Source organism: Aquila chrysaetos, chromosome 17 (assembly GCF_900496995.4).
Source record: "Aquila chrysaetos chrysaetos chromosome 17, bAquChr1.4, whole genome shotgun sequence".
NCBI lineage: Eukaryota > Metazoa > Chordata > Aves > Accipitriformes > Accipitridae > Aquila > Aquila chrysaetos.
Genome location: NC_044020.1, coordinates 22,719,698 through 22,745,589, shown reverse-complemented (window position 1 = coordinate 22,745,589; position 25,892 = coordinate 22,719,698). Strand labels below are relative to the sequence as shown.

The following is a 25,892-nucleotide window of genomic DNA, read 5'->3' as shown; positions in this document are numbered from 1 at the left end:
CAGTTTGCCATTTGAGAATGGAAACTGCTTGTTAGCCATGCAGGAATATCATGATAATTGCATATCTCTGTACTCTATGTGCACTTGTGAAACAGTTCAGAAATACTACTGTTTTTGCAGCAGGATGTAAACAACATGCAATAAATCAAGATTAGGGCCACACATATTAAATAAGCACTAATAAGGCTACTTAATTACAGTTAGGGTCTTATGGATAAAAGCTTGTAGTCAGAAAAATAATAAAAGTTAAGGATCAAATTATTAACAATATCCACTTCACTTCCAGTTTGTCCTAGCTTTTGAATGTTCGAATTGGCAGATTTATTTTAAAACAACTGAACTTATGTTATCAAAAGAAAAATAAGCAACCCATGAGAGCCAAATTGAATACACAGTAGGCAGGATCAAAAAAAACATATTATCACAAGAGCCTACCTCTTCCCAACACAGTAAACATTAGCAGCAGTAGGTTTTATATTGAAGCGCAAAATGTGGAAGCTGTTGAAATTTAAGAAACACTTTGCCCAGGAGTTTGGCAACGATACAGAAATAGTGAGATTCTGATCTTTGGCTCCAACAATCAGTGTGATTTCATCAAGAAACTTCTGTGCTTTCCCTAACCTTGACCTTTGTTATTTTCAATCTATTCTCTCTTTCCTACTCTCCTTTTTCATCCCATTTCATCCCATTCCCCACTTCAGATTTGCCCTCCACTAGGCTTCTACCTTTGATACCCTTCGTCCAACTTGTCCCAGTTCCTTCCATCCGATTTCACATTCAAAGACAAGTAGTAGGAAGCTTGGAGATGAAAACACAAAATGTTCCGTCACTCATTTTATCCCCTCTCAGGCCCAATTTAAAACCAGTTTGCCCACCAATCTCAACTCACCCTAGCTAATGTGATTTGTCCTACTCCCAGAACCAGCAGCTCACTCCTCAATTCAAGAAATGTCTTCTTTCACATTTTGAAGCCATCAGAACACTGTACCACATATAGAAGATCTAGATCTCTGCTCTCAGTTCTGTGCAGAGACTTTGCTGCACCCTAGCAAACAATGTCCCTGCCAAAATTTAACCAAAATCTTCCAGCAACTCTTTGGATATGGAAACAGAAAGCACAGTTCTTGATCAAATTCAGGCAGGGATCTTTCTTTGATCTTAAAATGACTGAAAATATTTAATCCTGAAGCAAAGCTTATCCTTCTTACCAAAAGAACGACAAGGTCCCAGCACATGAAAGCTTTGAGCATCTAAAAATAATTAGACTTTCTCATTTAAAAATGGAAGAAATGACACATTTCCTCACGTCTATGAGCCACAGCACACACAATTACCACAAGAGATCAGATGACACGTAATAACTTGTTTACATGTCTGATTGATGCTCCTTGACCTTAGAAACAGCTTGTGCCGTTTTAGTTGGCATTTTCTGTCATAGGTCTGCTCAGGGCAAAAAACAAAGCTCAGAACAGTCAAGAACTTAAAAATGGGGTTTTATCTGAGACCTCATAATCTGAATAGGTGGCAGTACCAGCTCTCCCTATTGGAAAGGACATGTTCTAGGCCACGTAGTCCTGAACTACAATGTACTTCAAATCGCTTGAGCACTTACTAATGCTCACGAGCTCAGCAACAATATGTGAATTTGCTTTCACGACCTTTTAAAGAGTAAAATTGTATTTCAATGACAGTCTTCCATAATTAAAAAAGACAACACTGGTGAAATACAGTTTACACGATTAATATATTTTACTCAGTATGTACACAGTTCTCCAAACAAATTGGGTCATACAAAGGCAGTTTAAGAAGCGTAAAGTAACCACCTTATCAACTGTTACATGGGATACGTCTTAGCTGGTTTTGCTTCCTCCAGCTCAGCATCCAACCAGCGGTATCTGCGGTGACGGCGCAGAGCTTCAATTGCTTTTTGTTCTAGAGGTGTTGGTTGAATACCCAGGTCTTCCAAACCAGGAAGGTCAGGAAATGTCATGTCTGTTGTGTGAAACTTTAAAAAGACGGGGGAGGGGGGAGAAGAGGGAATTCACTTGATAGAATGAACAGCATTACACCCAATGCAATTATTCACATACTAAAAAAAAGTATTGTGTACTTGTACCTGCAGTCACCTTTTTTCTTTTACAGAAACAAAGCAGCATAAATCCATAGTACTAGAAACATTTAACACGTCTCAAAACAATTTTCTACAAATGGCTGCTCGTGGGAGATTCTACTATAATTTCAAGGCTGCTGACATAAAACTGTTTCCCCCAAGAAAGAACCCCGCAATACAACACACTGCTGCATCCTGTAGTAGATCTGAAGACCTATTCAAACAGAAATGTGGACTCAGACAACTGTGTGTCAGTCCTAGTTCCTTGACTGATTTTGGCTCAGTGTTTTTCCTTGGGAGAAAGAAAAAGATTCAATGTGGCCCTACAGAACTATGGCATAATTATACAAGGTATTGAGTACCCAGTGTACTTCAACAGGAGATACAGACGTTCTGCATCTGGCAGAAAGTCCTTCAGGCTTCAGATTTAGATTCAGGAATAAATAGCAGTGAGACATGCAGAAAGTGTCTTCATTTTTCTCTCCATCAAGTCTGTATTATCAGGAAGATTACTGCACTGCAACCACAAATTCAGGCCAAACTTGTAAGGACATATTTGAACTGCAATTATATACATTCTGCTTTGTCAAGAAAACGTATGTTAAATTATCACCTTTGGTAGGTTGTTTTTCTCTGTTCATGGTTTACAGTAGGGTCCTGTATAGGACAAATATTTAATTTTATTACCATATTTGCCACACATATGACATATCTTAGAAAATGGAGATTTCTCTTATGCTATTATTCCTTGAAAGGTCTTAACTCAACGACATCTAATTTCATGTAGATTACTTAAGGATGAAAAGCTGGGAAAGGGGAACAATCAGACACAGAAATGACATGGAGAAACTCCCGTCTTACACTACCCATGCTACAGCTGAATTGCAGTAGTTTTAGTGATTGGGTGAAGGCATATTTTATGAAATGTAACTCTATAAACTACAAAGGCAGCTAGAAGTAAGGTTTTCAGGAGATGTTACATCTACATCCTGGGTCAACACAGCCAATAGAATTACAATGCCAACTCTCTCTAGCATGGGAGATGAGTCAGTGGTTTGGGGGAAAAAAAGTTTTGCACTAGACCATGAATAAGCTTACCTCCTTTATTACACATACTGTCCACAGTTTTTCACAATTATTTCTGAACAGGATAGGTAACCAGTTTATTTCACAGATGGAGAAATGCAAACATAGAAATTAATTGCTTACAGCTATTCAGTAAGCAGCTCTAAGTATAGGACCCAGTTCTCCCAGATTCATGGTAGTACCCTATCTCAAATTAATTTGGAACCATCAGGTCAAAATAGGCTATTGATACTGCACCATAACAAAAGGCATTAAAACTCCAACTCTGAAAAATAGTTGGGAGAGTACCTGAAACCTTCAGAGAGCAGCAAGCTTAGAGACTGTCAGAGTACACGACTATCTTTGCTAACCTACACATATGCCAACAGTTTTGACATTAATATTTGCTAAATCCTACTTTCTCCTCACTTGCAGTTGGTTTTTTGCAAGTTATTTCTCCACCCCCACTTAGGCACTCTGAGAAGTTAGGAATAAACATGAAGTTGCAATGTGTTCGGGAGAAATGCACTCTAACGTTAAGCGAGAATTTGGGCTGTATCCAGCCCTGTCAGTTCAACTTGAGTTGTTAAAAACACCATTATCTGGATGCTATAAGTGATTTTAGTGCATCTAGAGGTACATAAACTCACTACTTACCTAGAAGTAGGGAGCACCCACCACCCCCCCCATCACTTAGCTGCACATTGCACATCCAATCTCTACTTTGTGCTATTTTCAATAGCATGTATTTTGGGGTAGGGGGGCAGAGGCACAGCAGAGCATGTAGCCTTGACCACTTTTAACACTTAAGAAGGTTGGGCCCTTTCCGCACCCCCATCATGTTACTTCTTGCTACATAACCCTCTCACCAATTGTTTCAACAAATTTCTTGGAATGTATTTAGAGAAATATGTTAACTATTCTTCCTTCACCAATGCTACTGGAAAGACTACACCATAATGATACCTTCTAAAAAAACAATTCTGTTAGTCCATCTCTCTTACTAAGTCTTTGTAAGACTACACCAGAGGAATCGCCAGACTGCTTTGACAGTGTATCCCCTTGGCACTGTAACAGGTCTGGACAAATAAGTTAAGAGCAAGATTGCAGAACAGTTGCTGCAGGAATTGGATGGCAGGAACCATAATCATTTGTGAAGAAGGTTATATATACACACACCCCTTTAAAAATTTAAATTTTTGTAGTATCCAAACAGTCTGAAAGCAATTTTTTCTAATCAAATTCTAGCCATTGAACTGACTGAAATACTACACCACATGATGTACACAAATTTCAGCACTCCTTGAATGCAAAACTACAAGTGCAAGTTACAAATACAGAGTGAAACATCTCCCAAGAAGAATTTGTGGATCATCCCACACTTACCCGGTCCACTTTGTCTCGTGTTAACCATGGTTCAAATGGATTAATCTCAAAGAATCTTGCAACTAAACTGCAATCGGAAAGAGTATTGCAAAAGTATAGTCGTTATCCAGATGCACAGAAGAAAACGAGAACTGGTAAAAATATTTCACACTTAATAGACAGTGAGCAAGAGCTTGTTCTGTAGCTGTTCTTGCAAGCTATGAATTCATTAAAGCAGTGAATGTGCCAGCCAGCAAGTTCTTAGTTGTGTTTCTGGTAACTTTAACTGTTTGCTACTGAATTATTCAATCTCCTGTTCTTTTACTTTGGAAGGGAATGGAGGAGCAGATATCTAGAAGTAAAAATGAGCGTTAGTGGGTGGGGAAAATAAACCTCCACATCCAATTCCCCCCACACCAGAGACTTCAGTTTTGCCCCATTTTTCCTCCAAACTCTGTTCCCTAGCAGTGTAGGCAGTAATCCAATTAGTCACGAAGTTTGATTCAATGCCTCCATGAGAAAACATGCTTGCTGACAACTAAATGAGTTAACAGCCATACAAACAATATGATGGAAACTGGAGCAATCTGCATCTATAAAAAGGATGAGGATTAGTATATTTGCAGTTTCCAGAAATGAAGTTTCCCTTGAGAGAAAGAAAATCTGGCAGAGGAAGGAAAATAACACTACAGCTCTTGCTCAGTGTCCTGGGACCAACAGTATTCAAGGTAGAACCTCTTACTGAAGTGCTCACCTGGGAGACTAGGGTGTTACTAAGTTACTGCACATAAACAGAACTAAGCTTATCCGCCTTTTATATGCACTCTTTTCTCAAAAATATGGAATACCACTTAGTTTAGCCCATAAAGAGAAGAGCGTACCATGCACTGCAGCAAATGTGAGTAAGACTAATAAGCACCCACATAGTTACTTTTTAACAAGCTGCTCTGTGTCAGCTGAGCCATCTTAACCTGATGCCTGTACAGCCCATTCAGAAACAGCCACAACAGTTTAAAAGGTTGTTTTAGCATTATTCATCATCAGTTACATGAATCCAATGTTGAGCCCTATTAGCAGATTGGTAGGAGGGTTCTAACACTGGTGACTGTTTTAGCTTATTAGTTTGCATTGTACTAACACTGAGGAGGACCAGCACCCCAAACATTAACACATCTCAAGTGTGCTGAGGGCAACTTCTGAAATGGCATTTACTGTTTGAGGCAGCTCTTTAAAAGGATGTGATTATGCCTTAAGGACTAGGCCCAGGCTCATATTTGTATTGCACTTTTCCATACACTATTACTCTGTAGCTGCATTTCAGCAAGTCAGCTTCTATCCTCAGTGCCCCGAGGCCAACATGTACAGCTGCAGAAGCTCAGTGCGCACAGAGCCTTTGCAGTCCATCCACTGTAGTCAACTGAAATGATGGTACAACTTTCCCTTCTTATCTCCCAATTCATTACCATCTTCTAAAGATGTTACTGCCCCCATATCACAGACAAAGAAATGCTTGCTCAGAACTGCACTGCTCAAATCCCCACGCCAAGATCTCAGTACAAACTTACCTGCAACACTGGCTCAAATCAATACAAAGGACTGAATTAGAAAGTTAATCAATACCGTCAATCAATACCCATACCCACCCTTACCCCAACTCTGCTTCCAGGGTAGCAGTGCTCACCAGACTGGAAGGACAGCTGAGAGTAGCAATACCTTAAGCTGCTGCAGAAGAATCTGTCAGAGCCTATGGTCAGCAACGTGTACACAGATTTTCCCTGTGGTACTATCCGAAGTTCATTTAGTTTGCTACTGATTTGTCTCTACTTAGGACCTTTTGCTGCTTCTTGAGTCTGCAAAGCCATTCAATGACTCTGGAATAAGCAGTTATGCTAAGTTGATTACAAGTACACCTTCTATTCACTAGCTCATCAAATGCAGGCCTCTGCCTGAGCAGAAGACTCAAAGCTAGCTAACGAGTACCTAAGGTAAGCCAGTTTCTGCAATCCTACCATGTTAAATAACAACTGGCAATATTAAATAACCAATGCAACAGTTATTTATGCTTCTGTGCCACCTGGTAGATCCCAAGTTCTTAGTGAAGGAAGGGTCCCGCTTACCGGTAGAGAGGACGTGGAAGCGGATAGGGAAGAAAGGTTCGAAAGCAAACCGCGTAGATGTATTCTACCATGTCATACAGGAGGTATCGGTTAGGTCTGAAAGAAAAAGTAACAAACATTATAGGTAATTAGATATACTTAAATATTTGCAGCAAGAGACAAAAACTTTAAAGCCCTCCACCCCAAGCCTACCAAGGGCCTGTTTTCTTCAATCTAAATGATTTGCCAGATTTGTCATTTTCCTCAGAAGAGGGGAACAAATTTTGGCTCTCCAGATTCTGTACTGTTTGAAATAAAGAAGGATGAAGTTAGCAAAACCTATCACCTGACATCAGCGATGGTAATGGTGTAAGTCACAAACTGAAAAACTGTTTCGCCACTGCATTGGGTGCTGGTGCCCAGGCACTGGGAGCGGTGGCTGCAGGGACAGCCTCTGTGGAGAGGCTGGGGCTGCCCCGTGCCTGGCATGGCCGGCTCTGGCGGATCCACCGCAGGGCACAGCTGAGCCCCTCAGACAAGATGGAGGCACCTCTGGGAAAACATATTGAAGGAAGGGGAAAAATGCCACACGGGTAGAGACAAGTGAGGAAAAAAGTGTTGAGAAACAGCCCTGCAGACACCAAGGTGAGAGCAGGAGGAGGTGTTCCAGGCACCCGAGTAGAGATACTCCTGCAGCTCATGGAGCACCCACGGTGGAGCAAGTTTATCCTGAAGGACTGCAGCCCGTGGAAGGGCCCCCGCTGGAGCAGGGGAACAGTGTGAAGAGGAAGGAGCGGCAGAGCGGAGCTGTTATAGACTGATCCCATAACACGCTGTTCCCCCATCTCCCTGCGCTGCTCGGGGAGAGAGGGTAGAAGAGTCATGAGTGAGGGAGTGAAGTTGAGCCTGGAAAAAGGGTAGAGGGGAGAAGGTGTTGTTTTATTCTTTTTGTCTTTATTTCACACTATTCAAATCTATTTTAATTGACAGTAAATTAAATTAATTTTTCCCAAATCGAGCCTGTTTGGCCCATGACAGTAACCGGTAAGCAATCTCCCTGTCTTTATCTCAACCCATAAGCTTTTCATACTATTTCTTCCCGCTGTCCTGTTGAGGAGAAGTGAGCAGCTGGGTGGGCATCTGGCTGTTGGCCAAGGCTAACCCACCGCAATCATACTGAATTAAGTGTATTCTGTGTACTTTTAAAGCACACCTTTAACGTGCCTCCTCCATGCCGACTCAAATTCTGAACACAAGATTTTCAGCGCTGGGACAGGACTGAATTTGTACAAGCCCATTTGGCACTTTGTAATAGAAGGAAGCCAGAAAGCAAATAGTAAAATTAAGAAAGGTTTGTTAACAAGACATCCCATCTTTGGTAGCAAATGGCTGCAAGGAAATTGATTCACGTGCCTTTGCTCAACAAAGAACATACTGTTCTCTTCTAAAGCAAAAGGAAGAAACTAAGACAAATTCCCCCAAAAGAATGCATTCCCCATCTCAAGACAGAAGGAAGGAAGCAGTCAGTCCCCTGCACACCTGCAGTCGTTTAAGAGAAACATATACTATTGAGAGTTCCCATGCCTTTCTTGTTCAGACTTTGCCTTAGCGTTTTAATATGCTATCTTTATAGGTGGCTCAGACTGAAACAGATACCTTTCAAGACAATTTACTGGTATTCCAAAACATTCTGAAAATCTTCACAACAACACATAAGAGCACACTGCTGAGCACCGGTGTGTCACTTGGTGTTTCAACCTTCAAAATTACATCCTGCTGATCATGATCAAAGGAGCAATGAACACACCAAAAGCGTGTGTCTCCTAACGATTTGCTATACTTTTCAGCTAATGCAGAGACCCCAGTGACATGACAATCATCGTGAGACTGATTACTTCCCAGGTAGGGGCCTTCTAAAAATAAGACTCTGTAGGCTTTCTTCATCTTCAGTCTCCCCGTTTTTTTGGGGTTTTTTTAGGAGACACTGAATTACTGTTGCAATCTAAACCCCCACAAAATGAAAACATGCTAGAGTAAGACTGTCTAAGAATACAAAACTTCACACAGTCCAAAAATCCAAGACTGTGATACAAAGAACATGAATTTCAGTTTGATAAACCCAAGGTCTCAAAGATATCAGGGTCTGAGGTTGCATGCACAAAAACTGAGCCTTCAATTGACATGGTCTTCAGAAAGAACAGCAATGCTAATAACCACAAACAAAATTTGTTGGTAAATACTGGAAAAAAGACAGAACCCCAAATTACTACTACTTTAGTTTGTGAAAGAAAATAAGGGCAAAACGTTCTAATGGATATACTTAAAGGTAGGTCAGCATATTTGGGAGAATTCAGAAGAATTCAACACTCAAAACTCCTTACCAACTTCATACAGGTGGCTGGATTATAGAACTTGAGAGCAATCTGCATGTATGAAGTTACAGTAAAGAACTACCATCAAAAACAAGATAGTAAGTTTTCTTCTGTTAATAGAACTTACAAGAGAAACACAGCAAAAAGTGGTAATGTCAAATTTACTTACTCAGCTGAGAAAAAACAAAAAAACGTTGTTTTCATTAGTTATTAGCTTTTTTTTTTACCAAATTTTTTGCCCTTACACTCTAACATCCTCATGCCTATCCAAAAGTAGCAGAAGCCAATTTCACTTTTATCCTCATATGTAAGAACCATGTAACAACGTATACTATAGCCAAACTTAAAAATGTGAAAATAAATACTGTTTGTTCCTTTACAAATTACCAAATATTAAAAATACAACTTCACCAAGAATAGAATTACATTGAAGTATCACTACATTAACCACAGTACCAGCAGACAGTAAGCTCTACAGAATATTAGCAATAAAGACAGAAGATTTAACGCGTGGATGAAGCAAAACCAATGCCATGGGGAACAGGTAAAAAAACCATAACAAATCTTCAGTCATTCAGAAATAGCAATGACACCACTAGCTGTCATAGTTAAAACTCTATTCCACCATATAGTAGGAAGGAAAAAAAAAACAAAACAAAAACACCACAAAACCAAAACCACAGAAATAGAATGCGCTTTTACAAAATTAGTATTTTAAACTCAAACTGGTAACTCCTTTTAAAAAAAATAAAAAAGCATCTCATACAGCTTTAGTCAAGGGTTATGCTGCAGAGTTCCTTTGGTTTTGCAACACTGATTTGGATCTTCGGTTTAGATCAGCATTTATTCAAAGTCTTTTCAGTCATTGTTATGTGCCTGAAACTGTATTCCCTGCAGTGAGAGCCTGGCATCCTTGCTTGAATTCCTGCCTCTGAAACCTGGGCACTGAACTCCTGGCCTTCTGTAAACTGCCAAAAAATGAGACTTTGAAACTGTAAGAATACATTCAAAGTTGAGCCAATTGCCCTTCCATTTGGCTGCAAACAGTGTTCTATTTAGTGTGCAGTTCTCAATTTCTCCTGCAGTTGGAGCAGTTGCTTCTGCTGCGACAGTGATGAAACTAAAAACAGGCACCTCTCCATCCTTTTGTGGCAGGCGGTTTTGGATACATATTGACCCACCTTCAAGTTTGCCCACAAGAGATAAAATAGTCACTCAAAATGTTAATTTTGTCACATTTTGTGGTTTTGCATTAGTTGTGTCCATCTGACACCTACACATCTATTCTCTTTGATAAAAAAAAGTGGTTTTGAATAGCTGTCTAGCATTTGTTTCCACTTGTTCTTTAGTGTGATGCTTCGTATCATTGCGGTGATCTGAAAGCAACTTCAAGTTACTTAGTAACCTTATTGTTGCTGTTAGTAGTCCTTTCAGACTTTTGGTAGCTTCTTTCTCTTATTTTGCTAGTTTTTGAGCAAAAGTTCCTCAGCATGATCCGGAAGAAGTTGAAGACCTGCTTGCTGCCTTTTCCAGAACACCAGCGCACAGCGCAGCTAGCCTAGCTGTCAGGATAACATCTTCCTCAACAGCTCAGTTACAGCATTGAAGAAAGTGACATCACACGAGTAAAAGACACACCAGCAATGATCTCTGCACTACAGGAATAAAGAGCTGTCACTGCAACAGCGTCACAAAATGAACATGGAAAAAACAATGTAATCTCAAATAAGCCTTTGCAAAATCCAGACACTATGCACATTTTCAGTGTATAAAGGGGGGAAGACAGAGATGTGCAAGCAACAGAAAAAAAGAGAGCTGTTCAGCATCATTTGCATCTTGACTAATTAGCAACTGTTTTCTTTATCAATGAATCTAATGTTCCTTTTACCACCCATATTGGATGAAGACCAGTTCCAGTGCTATGTTACAGTATCAAAACATGGATCCACTACCTTGGCATTTGGCACGTTGCTTATTCTTAATGCTAATGACCTATTTGACTTGGAGATTTTGTACACAAAATATTCCAAGAGATGCACTGTCTCTATCCATTCTCATTCCAGGTGGTTTTCACACAGCTTTAGCAGAATTTTCTCCAAATCTATGCTGTCTAGCACGTTTCCCAAGATTGCCTATTTCTTTGTGTGCACATACATAACATTAAATGCAATGGGGCCCAAACTAGGATTTTCAGAGTACTCACAATAACAGCTTGAGTCATTTTTCCTCCCAAAAAGGAGGTGGAATTTATTGCAGCTCAAACTGTGTGCATGGATGGAGAAATTAAATGTACTGTGCAGCATGCCAAAAAATGACACCAAAAAGAAGTACTTCAGTTAATTAGAATCAGAAAAGTAACCTACCCAGCCAAGGCGTATGTTTTTCCTTTAGCATCAGGATCCTTAATTGCATTAATAATTGCCTTTGCTACATCAACCACCTGTGAGAAACAAATTCAGACAATTACCAATAGAAAATAGGAATGCATGCACACACTCCTATTTCAGAAGTGATTTACAGGGTGAAAAGAAAAAAAACGCACACACACAAACAGAGGATTTGGGATTATCTTGTTTTATTGAAAACTTACATATACTGGTTGCTTCACTGTTTTTTTGCCCAGAGAAATAAGAGGCACACCACCAAACCAGCGCATGTCTAACAAAGACACAGACATAACTTGAGAATAATATCTGTGAATCCTTTCAGTAAGCAAATAACCAATACATTTTGTGCTACACTGAGTGTGGATCTCTTCCGAAAACTGACTTAACTTTAAAAAAAAAAAAAGCATTGGGAAGAATTACTATCCAATTCCAGTAGCGCTGTTTTCAATGCACATTTAGTTTTCTTATTAACAACAATGGGAAGGCTGTATTTACTGTTTACTTAGAGTGATTCAGAGATATCTCAACTTTGCAAGACAGAAACAGATTCCACTCTTTCCTGCCTAGCAATTTTGTTGGCGATACATCAGAGTCATTACTGTTGCTTCTGAGCCCAAAACAACTCAGGTCGATTTTTACATTCGAGCATTACCAACTTGAAAAACTACCTTCAGGGTAAACTACTTTGAGGGTTAAGATGACCAGACCTTAGCTCAGAACAATCTAAATAAAAAAAACAATAGTATCCATCCCCCCCTCAAAAAAAAAAAAAAAAAATCAAACAGTAACTAGATTCAGAAAGAATTCAGTCATGAGATGAAAATTTATTATGTTTCCCATTACACTCCTCCAGCTAACAAAACACATTTCTGATAAACACATACCTCTCTGCTTTTCAAAAGCAAATCCCATTTTCCATCGTTCTCTACAGACAGGTATAGAAATCATACATGATTTTATTATTTCAAGAGTACATACTTGCGTAATGATTGAGAAATCGGTCCTCTCTCCCAAACATCTCAGAGGGCTTCAAAATTATAGCATCTGGAAATTCTTCCCTCACCACATTCTCTCCAACAGCCTATCATTCAATTAAAATGAACACACTTATTAGATCCATTCTGAAAGACCAGAAGAGGATGCCTCTTCAGAACTTAATGCATCCTGACTAAAGCACTGAAAGAAATGACACCATCAGTAGCACAAAAATTATTTATATCTGAGCCATTTGATCTTTGAGATGCTATGCTAAGATAAAGGTCTCACAGAACATCCCAAAAGTCCCATAAACACGTAGATCATTTCTTCTATTTGAGATACAATACAGTCTCAGTAGTGAAGCGACACAAATTTAAAGTGACAAAGTTCAAAAAGGAAGAAGCCTAACCTAAATACTTCTCTTGCTTACATCAGACCAGAGCTTGAAAGAAAACAGAAGGTTTACATAACCCCTACTACATTATCAGAACACTCCAAGAACTGCTTAAGTACAGTTAGAAATTTCAGTGGCAGCTATCCACTTTCCACATAGGACTGGCCAATACAGTAAGGCCTAACTATCCTACAGAGTTGTTACACATTGAGACCTACCAAATTTTAACCCTGGTTTTAAAAACTTTTTATACTAAAGACAAGGCAGAGTACAGTGAGCTCAAACAAAACAAAAATAGCTGAAACGGGGACAATAGCTATATTAAAAGAGAAAAATCAGTAACAGAAAAATTATACCTCCTAATAAGGAAAAAAATAATAGGATACCAAACACACACATTTATTTTTTTTTTGTACAAGAGCAGGTAACAATCCCAAACCAAGGGCCTGTAATCCTGATACTCATCTGTCTTTGCAGCATTCATTTTGGTATCAGCCACTTACTTTGCTAGGTCATTCCAGCCTTAGATGTTAGGCCTGATATTGGATCCCAAGCCATCAAACTAGTTCCTCTTTCTTAATGACAGCAATTTTAGATGCAAAGATATTCAGGGACAGAAGAAAGAAAGAGTTTTCAGCAATACAAGATCTACTTCCCTTCAAAGCACATGAAATACTAAGAGGGATTTCTAGGTCCAATAAGCACAGTAACCCAAAAATTCCTCAGCTGCAGAAAATGTTCCATAATAAATTCATACACTGATTTCCTTCAAACACACCCAATTGGCAGGGGGGTGGGGACAGGGGATGGGGGGGACCAACAACAACAACAACAAAGTAGGCTCTCAGAACATATATTCAAAAGGACTGCAGACTTACCTTACTCCTGAGGTATTTGGAAGGACTCTTCATGCTAGCATTCAGGTGAGAGATATGAATGAGTGTTTCCACACCAGCTTCCCTAGTTATCTGCGCAATACTTTTAGGAATATTTACAAATTCATCTTCAAAACTGAAGTTTCTAAAACAAGGCAAAAGACAAGTTTTACTTTAAGAGCCATCAACAGTGGCTGCCTACCAACCAAATAGCAATCATTACACATTACTTGAATATATTTCAAAAACTTATCTTGATGCTACTTGTTAGAAACAAAGTTTCCTTTCATGAGGAACTAGTTTTTATTTTATGAACAGAGGCAAGTGAAATGCAACAGCAAGCTTCAATTACAGCTTTAGTACTGCCTGCTTTTTCACCTGTTAAGATTAAATCAGTATGAAAAATCCTCTTGCCCACTTGTCTGTGACAAACAGAAAACTATTCCCAAGTGAAAACAGATTTTTTTTTTTTTTTCTTTAAAGTGCTGCATCTTGAAATCTGAGCAAAGCTGTCTTTTTACACCACCTGTTCAAAATTTTACTTGATTTGATGCACTCAATTACACTACAAAGGAGCTCAAAAATTCTGAGCAGCCTAAGTTCGGGCAGATGCTAGGCATTGGGGAAGTGGACAAAACAAGACCAAAGAACACACAGGTGCTTATGCAAATGGAAAATTTTACATTGACAGAACAGTTAGAACCATTTCATAGCAGCTGTGAGGGACTTCAAGGAGAAGCATGCAGAAAGAACAACTACTCCACTCACTTATGTGGCATTCAAGGGGCCTAAATTAGGGGGTTCAACTGTAATCTAGTTTGGCATCTGATCAAGAACAATTCAGAAGCTCTGTCTCCAAGCAGAACTGACACTATAGGCTGGCAACAATCCCAAAATTGTTTCCAACTATCCCAAGACTGCAAGAAAGAGAATTGGCTTCTCGGGTCTTTATATTGTCCCTGTAAGCACCCCGCTCCATCTTTTCCATTTGCTCTGGGTAACAAACATCTTGTCCAAATGCCTCTCTCTCTGTCCTTATCTACTCCCACAGCTCTTCAGATCCCACTGGAGTCTAAAGAAAGCCTTAAAAATAAAAAGTTATTTTTGACCCTTCAATAACTAATCTGATCCTGGGAACCATCACTCCTGTTCTACTCACAAAAATAGATTTTAGAAACACACAAGAACGAACAACATCCCTCCTGTAACTATGGAGTTTTTAAACAACATTATATACACAGATGAGACTGTACACTAATGTTAGGCAAGGAGGAAAGTACTTAATGGCAGGCTTTACTTTTTTTGACTGATCTCTACTTCTAATCTTACTTCTTTTTTTTCCTCCTTAAGTTTTTCATAGACTTCAGGATGATTACAATGGTTAGTCTGACCTCATGTTTAACAGACAATAGAATTTTATCTCAGGGTTCCAGCACCACCATTGATACCAACGTGTATAAAACGCATGACAAGAACATTTGTGCAATACAGTGGTAAGTTTTGGAACATCCCAAACTCTTTAACGTGTACCGAGACTCCTCTGCTGCTGAATCTGTTGAAACTGACCAGTGACAAGGTTTGGGGGGTTTTAACTAGAAACTCTTTGTTATCATCCTCACACTTCCTTTCAATAACAAAGAAACCCTCCCTTATATAAATCATACTTTTTACATGAGTCCAGAAATTTTAAAGGGGAAGTACATGAAATACATATCTGAAAGAAACAAAGACTACACTGTCCTTGGGCCAACCACACAGACTTTCTTTTCTTCCCACGCTCCCACATTACAAAGAAATTTCTTCTGTTTTGACAGCAATAAGCGTTTGAACTCTTACATTCATAATTTAGTAACAGCACAAAACAATCCTGACAGGTTGGTTTGTGTATTTTTACCTATATCCCAAAGTCTGAAGAAGATAAAAAAAGAACCAAAAACCTTGTCAGGTGCACAAGAGCTAAGTTAATTTACGTTTGGTGGGCTTCTTCCCCAATAAACTATGTTATAGACTCCAACAGTGGGACAAGGAGCTAAGTGACTATCAGAAAAAGAAAGTACCTCTACAAGCTTGAATGCAAAATCAAAGAGTCTCCCAGAAGTTATGTATGATATTTGACTAGACAAGAAACAGCTGAAATAGTATGTCTGTTGGCAAGCATCTATTTTGGGAAAAATAATTGTACAATTTGAGACTACTAATTCTATTCTATTAATACAATTTGACTACTAATTCTACAATTTGATCATCAAATGGCTCTTCACAAAAAAAAGAGCAACAAAGGCATTAGGCTTGTAAACATAGATGAAACTGATATCTACATTTGTTTCTGCCTACTATGATAGCAAAATTAGGTACTTTATAAAGGCAAATCACACAACTAATGAGTTTTTGTCTGGCAGCTCTGCACAAGGCTTTAAATAAAGTGGACATAATTGCACGCACACACACACAAAAATGAGGCTATTACAGGTATTTTTAACCTAAAATAAATAAGTTGGGGTTTTTTTTAATGGATTTCAAAAAGGAACTATTTTTAAAAATTATTACAAAAAATGCTTATGTAACTAATACTGTCTGTGCCAAAATTCTATCAAGGAATGATGTTATTAATCATAATCTTAGGGACTCTCCATTAGCTATTCCTGTTTATTAACATTTACCAGAGAATAGGAAAAGCTTGATCATAGCTTATTCTAGTAGGCTATAATTCATCACTATGCCGAAGTGGCAGGACAAAAACCCACTTCTGTAATAATGTAAATACGAGCTCACAGAAACTGGTGAGCCTCTGTCAGCTATAGGAAGGCACCCATGAAACACCTGTAAGGTGTATGAAAGCAGCACACTGAACCCTCTGACAGAAGAAAAGCTGTACACTAGAAAATTATAGAAAGAATGCACTTTTCAAGAGCAGATCATAACCAGGACTCTAGTTAACCATTTAAAGAAATGGAATAAATTTTATATACAAAATTTCAGTTTTGCCTTTTCATAGAAGCCAAGAATAATGCATACTGTACACATACTGTAAAACGTGGCTACAATATCCAATACCTGGTGCAAATCTATCTATATGGGGGGAGAAAAAAAAGGAAAATTACTTTGTTTCCCATTCCTTTCCAACAAGATTAATGACCACATTGCTGTGTTCCACGGCTCTTCGGATAGAGTCTTTGTCCTTACAGTCCCACTCCTGTAACCAGAGCATCAAATGGGGAAAAGATGAGATAATGTGTAAATAGGCATAATCAAAGAAAGCTCTTTCACACCATTTCCATTTAGAGGCTAAACAATAGCTGGAGTTCTGACTTTGAGAATGATTAACAGACTTCCTTGTATAGCAATGGTATTGTATTTGATCTAAAGCCAAAGCAAAAAAGACTTACTAAGAAGAGAAGTTGCCCCAGGTCGCCCATTGGCCGCAGATACATGAGGTCATACTGATCACAGCGATAGGGTATGATTACTTGAGATCCAATGCGACCTAAGCGTTAAAAAAAAAAAAAAAAAAGTTTCATTTATCTCAAACTACTACATAACTTTAAGTAGATGAACTTCTGAATATACAGAACTTCCTTTTTTCCCGGCATTAAAGCACAACAAATACACACAGATATCTTGAATAGTTATCTGCAAAGATAAAAGTAGAACAGAAGTAAGTTTTTGAACCTACATCATTGGAATTCTTAAGCAGGGACTTACTTGAGTATTTGGGCCTGTAAGACAAAACATAGAAGCTTGCAAGAAGCTTGTTAACAACAACAAAAAAAAAATTTTAAAAAAGTGTGTGCTATAAACATAGTACAATACCTAAAAATGTGTCATATCTATGGATATTTGCATTTTTTAAGTTGCATGGAAAGAAGGAAAATAAAAAAGCAAGAGTTATTTTCTAAAACTTAAATTCAAAAGGGCAATTCTAAAGAATTCCAATTAAATTCCTTTATTTAGGAATTTATTTTAGTAAAATGCACTAATAAGGCCAAAACCAGAAGAATCAAATACATGCTGTACCTCTCCTCAGATCTGCTTTTTACAGACTGAAAAACAGTACTTGAAGGAGAACGACTTATTTTAATGCTTTAACAATCTTCAAAAGCTTCTAAATTTCCTAGATTAAAGCAGTTTTTACTAATTGTCACATCTTGGCACTTTAGCAGACCAAACGCTATGAAAGTATCACAAAAAACACTTCTAAAATCCAAAGTGCCAGAGATTTGTAGATCCTGCAACCTGAAGAAAAACTAGAGTTTCGTTAAACACAATTATTTTTTTTAATTGGTACTCTTGGGGAACATTACCTAAACGGTTGACAACATATCGTCCTAGGAAACCTGTAGCCCCAAAGACAGTGGCCACGATGCCACTAACAGAGGATCGTCCACTTCTTCCATGAGGGATCACAGCATGATGAACTTGGTGGTGCTGCTGCAACACAGATGGTGCTACAGCTAACACAGAAATGCCAGGGCCTACAACACAAAACGGGAGAGAGCATGTGATACAAGCTAAAAGTTAGCAGTGACAACACATAGTTAATGTTATTTTTCTCACTACAGATACATTTTCTCTAATCTCCCTCAGCAAAATTTCCCATGTTAAGACTCCTGACAGGCTATTTCAGAGACATCTGGATAGGTCAGAGGACAGCAGGCTTGAGGGACCTATTGATCAAAGTCAAAGACCAAACTAAGATACAAAAGGAGCAGACTAAGGTTATTGGCTCCTAAACAGCAAGTAAAGCTTAACTGGCTAGCATTAGGACTTGATGTATAAGGTGAAGCACAGAGGTTAAGCAAATAAAGAATACTTGGTACAGGCAGGTCCCACCTGAGTACATCCACATTCTGCTTCCACATCTGGGAACTGTGGGACAAATGACCTCAGAATCACTCCATATGCAATTAACCAGACATTTTACCTCAGTCTAAATATAGCAGACCAAAATGTTGGAAGAGGCAGCAATCTTCCTATATCATAGCTCTGGAGTGAAGGGAAATGAAGAGATGCAAAGAGCCAGATCCATGATGCATAGAATATTGCCTCAAAGCTGTTGCTCTTCTCAAGGAGCTATGAAAACTTGAAAGCCACAGAAATAGGACATCACTAGGATATTGACATAAATTGACAAGGTAGCTCCAATAGGGAGTTTGAAAAGAAGAAACATATGTCCTCTCCAACCAAGTTAGCCAAAAGCAAGAAATAAACTGCTTGTAAGAGATTTTTGAAATTAGAAGTGTTTAGTGTTACTACATGTCCATGCTCATAAAAAGAGAGGAACAGATGAAGTATAGAGTGCATAAACACACTACAGACATCTGGCTGTTGACAAAAGCAGACCGTAAGAGCTGTCATTGGAAAACTAACTTGAGGATATAACAGAAATCCAGTAACTGACCTTCCAACTTTTAGTAAGTCATGGCCATAAGCATTTTCTGGATAAGAATAAGCAAGTTTAATCTTCCCCCTATAAATCTAAGTAGCAAGAATCATAATGAAAACAAGATTAGTATTAGATATCTGAATAACAGATGCATTAGGAAGCAACAAAAAAAATCCCACTTGTAGACTAAAGGAGTAAGTCTTATCCTGATATGGTTAGGTATTACCAGTTACACAGTGGCACTGATGCTGTAGCCATGATGTTAAGAAGATCAAAAGGACAAGGTATGGTTGGACATAAAATATATTTTGTTAGATCAGCTGACAGAATTCAAACCAGAAAATCCAGCAAGATTTCAGTGCCTGAAGGAGGCGCTTCTCTACCCAAAAGTTTGTCTATCCCTCCTCTCTCCATACCCCACAAATTGGAATAGTAAAAGATACCACATCTCCAATTTTGTCCTGAAAGGTAGCTTGACACCCACTTAACTAAATAAAGCAATCACACATATACACTTGTACTTAACAAATTAATACACTATGCCTAAAAACTGTACTCCAATTGGCTGATAGAAACAGGACAAAATAAGATATTACCTACACAAACTTCAAGTAGGTATATGACTTCCTAAAAAGCAACTCTCCTACAAAATAGGTCCAAGCTCGGGAACAGTTAAACTGGGCATGGTATCTGTCTTAAAGTGACAGATATGCAGGGCCTCTCCATTACTGAAGCACAGACCTTAAGACTAATAATGAGAAAGAAGGAAAATACACTCTATGATAAGGACCCATTAAAAAAAAAAACAGCGCAAAAAAAACCACCACCACAAAAAAAACCAAACAAAAACACCAAAAAAAACCCCCAATCACACCGTTTGTCAAAGAGCTGCTGGAGTTTAATAGAAGTACACACTCATGTAGCATCCAATTAATGTCTAAAAACTTGACATGCAGTTTTAAAAGTGACACAATATGTTCATATTGAACTTTATAATACCTCAAACTGAAATTTTAAGGAACATGCCAACTCATCACTGCCATATTCACCACTTATCTTGACTCTCTCCTTTTTCTATCATCCAGTTAATTTAACATTGCCCTCTAAAATCTTTGTGTATACTTCTGCGGAATTACAGTGAAGGTGAGGACAGTCATTTCAATGGATTTCCAATACAGCACATCTTAAAACACGTTACCACGCTATCCTTACGATGCTGACACAGACAACACAAACATACAGCCCATACCCTAGGTTTTTCCATGCAAAACTGTTGGAGCAGGGTGGTTGCTTTTTTTTTTCCTTTATTCTTTTAAAGGACAACAATAGAACAAACTTGCAAATGAAATCAGCAGTGTATGCTGAATACTTTGTACAATGTAATGGGTAGCTATGTAATGGGTACCTGGAGAGTGCAGATTAACCAAGCTCAGTACAAGTGCAAGCACAAAGGATAATACTGGGGGAGACAGTTGGATGATCTTGTTACCTTCATTCTTGTAGTGTTCTAATAACAAAGGGTTTGTTATTTATTTTTTAGGATAAGCAGACTCACAGAAAAATGCCTGGGTTCTTTATAACCAGCAGGATTCCTTCAAGTATGCAAAAAAGCTACATGGTATGATGAGATGGTGAAAGAGAAAGCTTGATGACCTATACTCCTCAGTACTTTGTTTACATACACTTCTTTTTCTAAGGGTTTGTAAAAAAAAATATTTACAGAATATTTACAGAATTAACACTATTTCTGTTACTTTCAGATAGGAACACGTTTCAGTCCTTACAATATAAAATCCAAAAGCAACAAGATTTCAGTCCACTGTGAGCACCTGTTGAAAAAAGTATTATTATACAGATCAACCCATGTAAGAATGACAAGAAAGTTAATCTGAAAAAAATTATACATGTCTTTTGTGGCTATTTTGTGGCTTTTTTGCTGTTATTTCTGCAAAAGTTATCGGTGACAGGCTCTTCATGATGCTAAGACTGTCACACTAACAAGTAACATCCAATTACTGTTTTGTATTCTCCCACCTTTGTGTATACACCTGTTGTTGCTTGCCTTACACTGTGAGGTCTTTAGTGGTGTACATCTTGTCTTGTTCCATAACTGTACAAGATCTGTCACAAATTATCACTATCTATGGCTACGGGCCCAGTTACTACTCTATTATAAAAAAAAGTTGAGATTTAAGGGTATCCATGAGGCTCAAAAGAAAGCAGGCTAGAGATCCTCACACTGATTCACAACCAGTAAAGGACCTTCCACGTGGTGTGGAGCCCTATCAAAATGCAACATTTAGTAAGTCTGAACAACATAACTTAATAGAGCCCTACAGTTTTCACAGCCCATGTTAACACCTATACTGAGCAGCACTGCTTAAAGCTCTGTGCTCCCATGTAACATAGACTTGCACAGGGATTCTTTCCCAGGGCAGTAGGATTTCATCTTCTTCGCTAACCGGAATCTATTTGTCACTGGAAGTTTATTTTTACAATCCATATTTGAAGCAGATTATGAATGCTGGTTTGCATTAAACCTCAGATACCCACAGTAAACCAGAACAATTTTTTGAAAAGACACATTGCTCCAATTAAAAGCATGTTAAATCCCTTCCTCACCTTTATCAACCAACAAAACCTGTTTGCCATCTCCCACTTTACTCAACAGAGGAGCAAGCACATCTTGAATCAATTTAACTAAAAATCGGTTCCGTTTTGGTGGCAAAGGCACAAATACAAGCTTTAAATGTAATTCTGGTACACGAGCGTGCTTATAGACCATGGCCAAAACGTCAAGGTCACCTAAGAAATGGTAAAAGGAATCCAAACGTTTAGCCTACCGGGTAGCATTTCATCTGCTGAGATTTTGACAGTCCCAGCGAGACAAACCAACCGCACGGCTACACCGCTAGCCTGAGCTAGTCCCATGCAGCCCCTTGGGCTACAAACCGCCGTTCCCTAAATAGAAGGCAGGCAGAAAGCCGACCGTTTCTGCCGCAAGCAGTTATTTTCGCCAGCCGCTTTTCAGACGCTGCCCTGCGAGCTCCCTCACCCATCCCTACTCCGAGGCCCCGCGCTGAGAGAAGGGAGGCCCGCGGGCTGGCGGCTGCCGCAACACCGCGCAGGCTCGGGCAGAGAGCTCAAGGGCAGCCTGGCTCCCCGCGGGGAGAAGCGGCGGCCCGGCACCAGCCCCTCGGCGGCGGTGACACTCACCTGCCCTTCGCAGAAAGAGGCCGCGGGGAGCCCGAGAGCAGCGAGCTACGGCCGCCATCTTGCTTTACCCACCAACCCCCGCGGCGGACGGCACGCGGACAGGGCCAAACCTCTGCCCCGCGGCGTGCGCAGGCGTCACCCACCGGGCGGGAGGGAGGAGTGCGCCTGCGCAAAGCCGCCTGCCGCAGCGCGCCTGCGTGTAGAGGGGACTCGCTCCGTGCCTCCTCCCCGGCGGGGGGGGGGGGGGGGGGCTGCGGCACGTGCGGCTCCCGCCTGAGGGGTGGGCCACGCCCACCCTCCGGCTGAGGGGAGGCGGCGCGCGGCCGGGGCTCCCCTCATGGCGGCTCCTCCGTCCCCGGCCCTCAGCGGGGCCGCCGGCGGCCGTAGCCCCTGGCTGCTCCCGGGCTGGGGGGCTGGAGGCAGGGCGGCCGGTGGGGGACGGGGAGGCCGGGCGGTGAGCTCCGTGGCAGGGTGTGGTGGGCAGGCTGGGGCCGACCGGGGAAGGACGCTCGAGGCCGTAGACGCGCAGCTCTGGAGGGCGGGACGGAAGTTTGGAAGCCCCCGAGAGAGGGATTTCAGAGGGAGGGTGAGCCCCCCGCGCTTGCAGGTGCGTTTGAAAACCCCGAGCTTGAAATACTTACTAGGGAACTGCTGTTTGACAGGTCCTTGCGCCTGCTTCCGAGCGCCTGACTAGCGGGAAACGAGCCAAGTCCAACAATTAAATGACAGTAACTTTGCCCATTACTGAGCTGGACTGATTGAAAACATTTTCAGTAACTCATTACTTACGGCTTGAGTTACCTGGCCTCGTTAAATTGGCCTTAGATGGGGATTAAACAATTTTATGATTTCAGGCACGCAACCATTCTAAAATGCCTAACTCCCTCTGTCATCTCAGACCTTCAACATTTCACCGAGACTTTTTCCCCTAAGCAAGTGCTGCTGTGAATGTTGCATCACAATCACACACAGGGCACTCTAAATCTGCCACTCGCACTATTATAGCCTCGTTTTTCCCATGGGTTCCCATTGCTTTTTGGTCTGCATTGAATACAAATGGCCATTCTTTTGTAACCTGGCTTACACCACTGTAGCTGGTGCTCATATTCACCAAAAAGTTTTTAAAACATCAGTGCAGTAAAAGGCAGAACAGTCAGGGAATATTTCCGGTGATTTGGACAGATTCCAAAACACTCGATTCTAACTCAACTTCTGTTCTGACGCAAATCCGAATGGCAGTTCTGCCACAGCCGTGGCATAGCAGGTGATTTGGGGTTTGGGGCAAAAATCTGGATGCTCTGTGAACTCTGGCCATCTCCAGTTCTCAGCCACAACACGCTTTTTTTCTTTGATGTGTAAGCCAGGTGCACACCGAACTAAACGGGCTCATCTCTTTTTCCTGGTAGCTGGGAACCACAGCAGCAGGTCCCCTCCACCTCCCACCTCCAAACTCCCTACCCATCACTGCTCTTTCCACCTTCGTCATGCTCGATGGTCTCACCACAGCTTTTCTGAGCGGCCCAGCCTGCCTCAACGCCTTCGGGAAATCCAGTTTGTACAGCTGTGCTTAGATACGGTACAAAAAAGCTGATGCTCACAATCTACAAATGTAATGGGTGCTCATGGAAAGGGGTGAGAACATACCAAGCAGAACTGGGTACTGAGCCTCATTTAAGAAATGGCACACAGCTACATGAAAGTGTCTACCCGATTCCTGCATCTCACGTGCGCATCTTGAATCCAAGTCAGAGCCTCTTGCTGTGGGGACTTGACCCTTAATTCTTCTGTACAGTGACATAAATGTCCATGGGAAGTGAATTTATAACAAATTCTAAGCTTGGATTAGAAGGAGAAGGATGAATTAAGGCTAAGGCAAAGGACTGTAAACCAGGAGATGTGTCTTCTGCTCCAGGCTTGCCGCCTCCTGATATTAGGAGAGATGAACCAGAACTCTGTGGTTTCCACTCTCCATTTTTAAAAGAATGTTTTCCTATTTCAGCAGTGCTATTGTAGGGATAGGATGTGCTAGTTGACCAGAGATGCTTATGTCTTACGGTGATGTAATCATAAAAAAAAGCACCAAGATAATGGACACATCCAACTTGTTACAGCTCCAATTACAAGCTAACTAGGTTAAATGTTCAATTTACAGGGAGCTGAATTTGATTTTAAAAACAATTTGGAACATCATATTGCCAACTAAGGACTATCTCACTGTATTTGAATCACCGGGAAGTTAGAGCCAAACATCTAAAAGCAGCCTCGGGGCTACTGATCACCTAAAACGTGTGAGGATTTATTAAGAGTCCCCTGCAGAGTGTTTCTGGCATCTCTCAGCTCTCCCACATTGGGGAATGGCAGGCTAGCTGCAAATGCTGACTTTAAGGGCTGGCAGGTATGAATGGCATGCCTCAGTTTCCACACAGCCCTGCACCCTCGGTCTCCTTGTGGCCTTACTGTTGTTGTGGAAATACTGATGTCACTCTGCTTTCTGGCTGGAGCAAGATAAGCAGGAGACCAAAGAGCCTGTCTGGTGAGAACGGCGAACAGCTTAGTTATAAAACCGTCCTTTGAAAGCTCCCTGGGCCCAACAAACACACCAGTGCTGCTGAGGTAGAAAAGTCCAATCGATTCTTCAGATTATTCAGTGCATATAAGGGATAAATAAGAACATGAGTTAATGCCTGGAGACCCCATTTGCTTTCTGATTTCACCATCCTTTGAATTCAACTGGGTGTTTCAGTGGTTTAAGAAACCTCTCTAGACTGCTCGCTTCTGAGACTTCCCCTCGCCATAGTCTCCCTTGTCCCTAACATGGCTTTTTCGAGAGGTGTGTGAAGAACAGCCGGCAGACATTCTCCTTCCTCTGAAAACTCCTTCTTCCTTTTCTGCTGGGTTTCTCTGTCGAGGTGTTTGGGTGGCTTAGGCCAACAGTGAGGAGGGGTACAGGGTGGAAGGCAGGAAGTACCTCTGCTCTGTACATGCTATGTTGCATCTACTTCGTGGTATCTTGCATCTGTTTCATTTGCTAACTCCCCGAGCCGTGTTTGATTTGTAAGATGCTATGTAATTTCACCTAGGTGTTAACTTCTCATGCTGCAATCGAAGCACCCCATGAATCAGAATGAAAGTAATTTCTGAGTGCAAGAAAACAGACATATGCTGCAGAGATCTTTGTGTGATAGGTTGTTTCCTGTGATGCTACTTACGAATTTGACTCAGACAAAGCTAGACTATATACTGTAGATGGCAGAAGGGGATCACAGCATTGCCAGTGGATCAAGCACAGGGTTAGCACTCAGGAGACCAAGGGTGTGTTCCCAGTTTTGCTGCTGGTCTGCTCCATGACATATAGAAGTCACGTCACACTGTCACATCTCAGCTTCCCCATCCATAACATGGAATAATGATGCCTACTTTGTGAAACACTTAGAAATATACTAACAAAAAGCACTGCATTAGAATAAAGTATTGATATTATTGTTATTGGTTAACTTTACTTCCTATAGGTAGCATATTTTTAGGTTAATATCCCAACCCTTCGGCTTCCTCTGTTTATGTAGAATTATAACTTTTATAACACCTGGGGTTATTTTAAATTATTTTTAGTAGTGTGATACTGTTATTGTTTCCTTTATCCTTGTAAGAGTG

The 25,892-nt window shown here is 40.4% G+C and overlaps 1 protein-coding gene across 1 annotated transcript; it reads right to left on the bottom strand.

Moving 5' to 3' along the window:
- Nucleotides 1-1,725: 1,725 nt before the first annotated feature.
- On the bottom strand, nucleotides 1,726-22,374 carry NDUFA9 (NADH:ubiquinone oxidoreductase subunit A9). Its single transcript, XM_030040511.2, has 11 exons — nucleotides 22,242-22,374; nucleotides 17,944-18,114; nucleotides 17,029-17,126; nucleotides 16,744-16,835; nucleotides 13,646-13,787; nucleotides 12,374-12,476; nucleotides 11,599-11,666; nucleotides 11,372-11,448; nucleotides 6,658-6,753; nucleotides 4,562-4,628; nucleotides 1,726-2,005 (listed from the first exon to the last, which is right to left on the bottom strand). The coding sequence occupies exons 1-11, from the start codon at nucleotides 22,297-22,299 to the stop codon at nucleotides 1,835-1,837; spliced, it is 1,143 nt and encodes a 380-aa protein (XP_029896371.1). The 5' UTR covers nucleotides 22,300-22,374; the 3' UTR covers nucleotides 1,726-1,834.
- Between the last annotated feature and the right edge of the window lie 3,518 nt (nucleotides 22,375-25,892).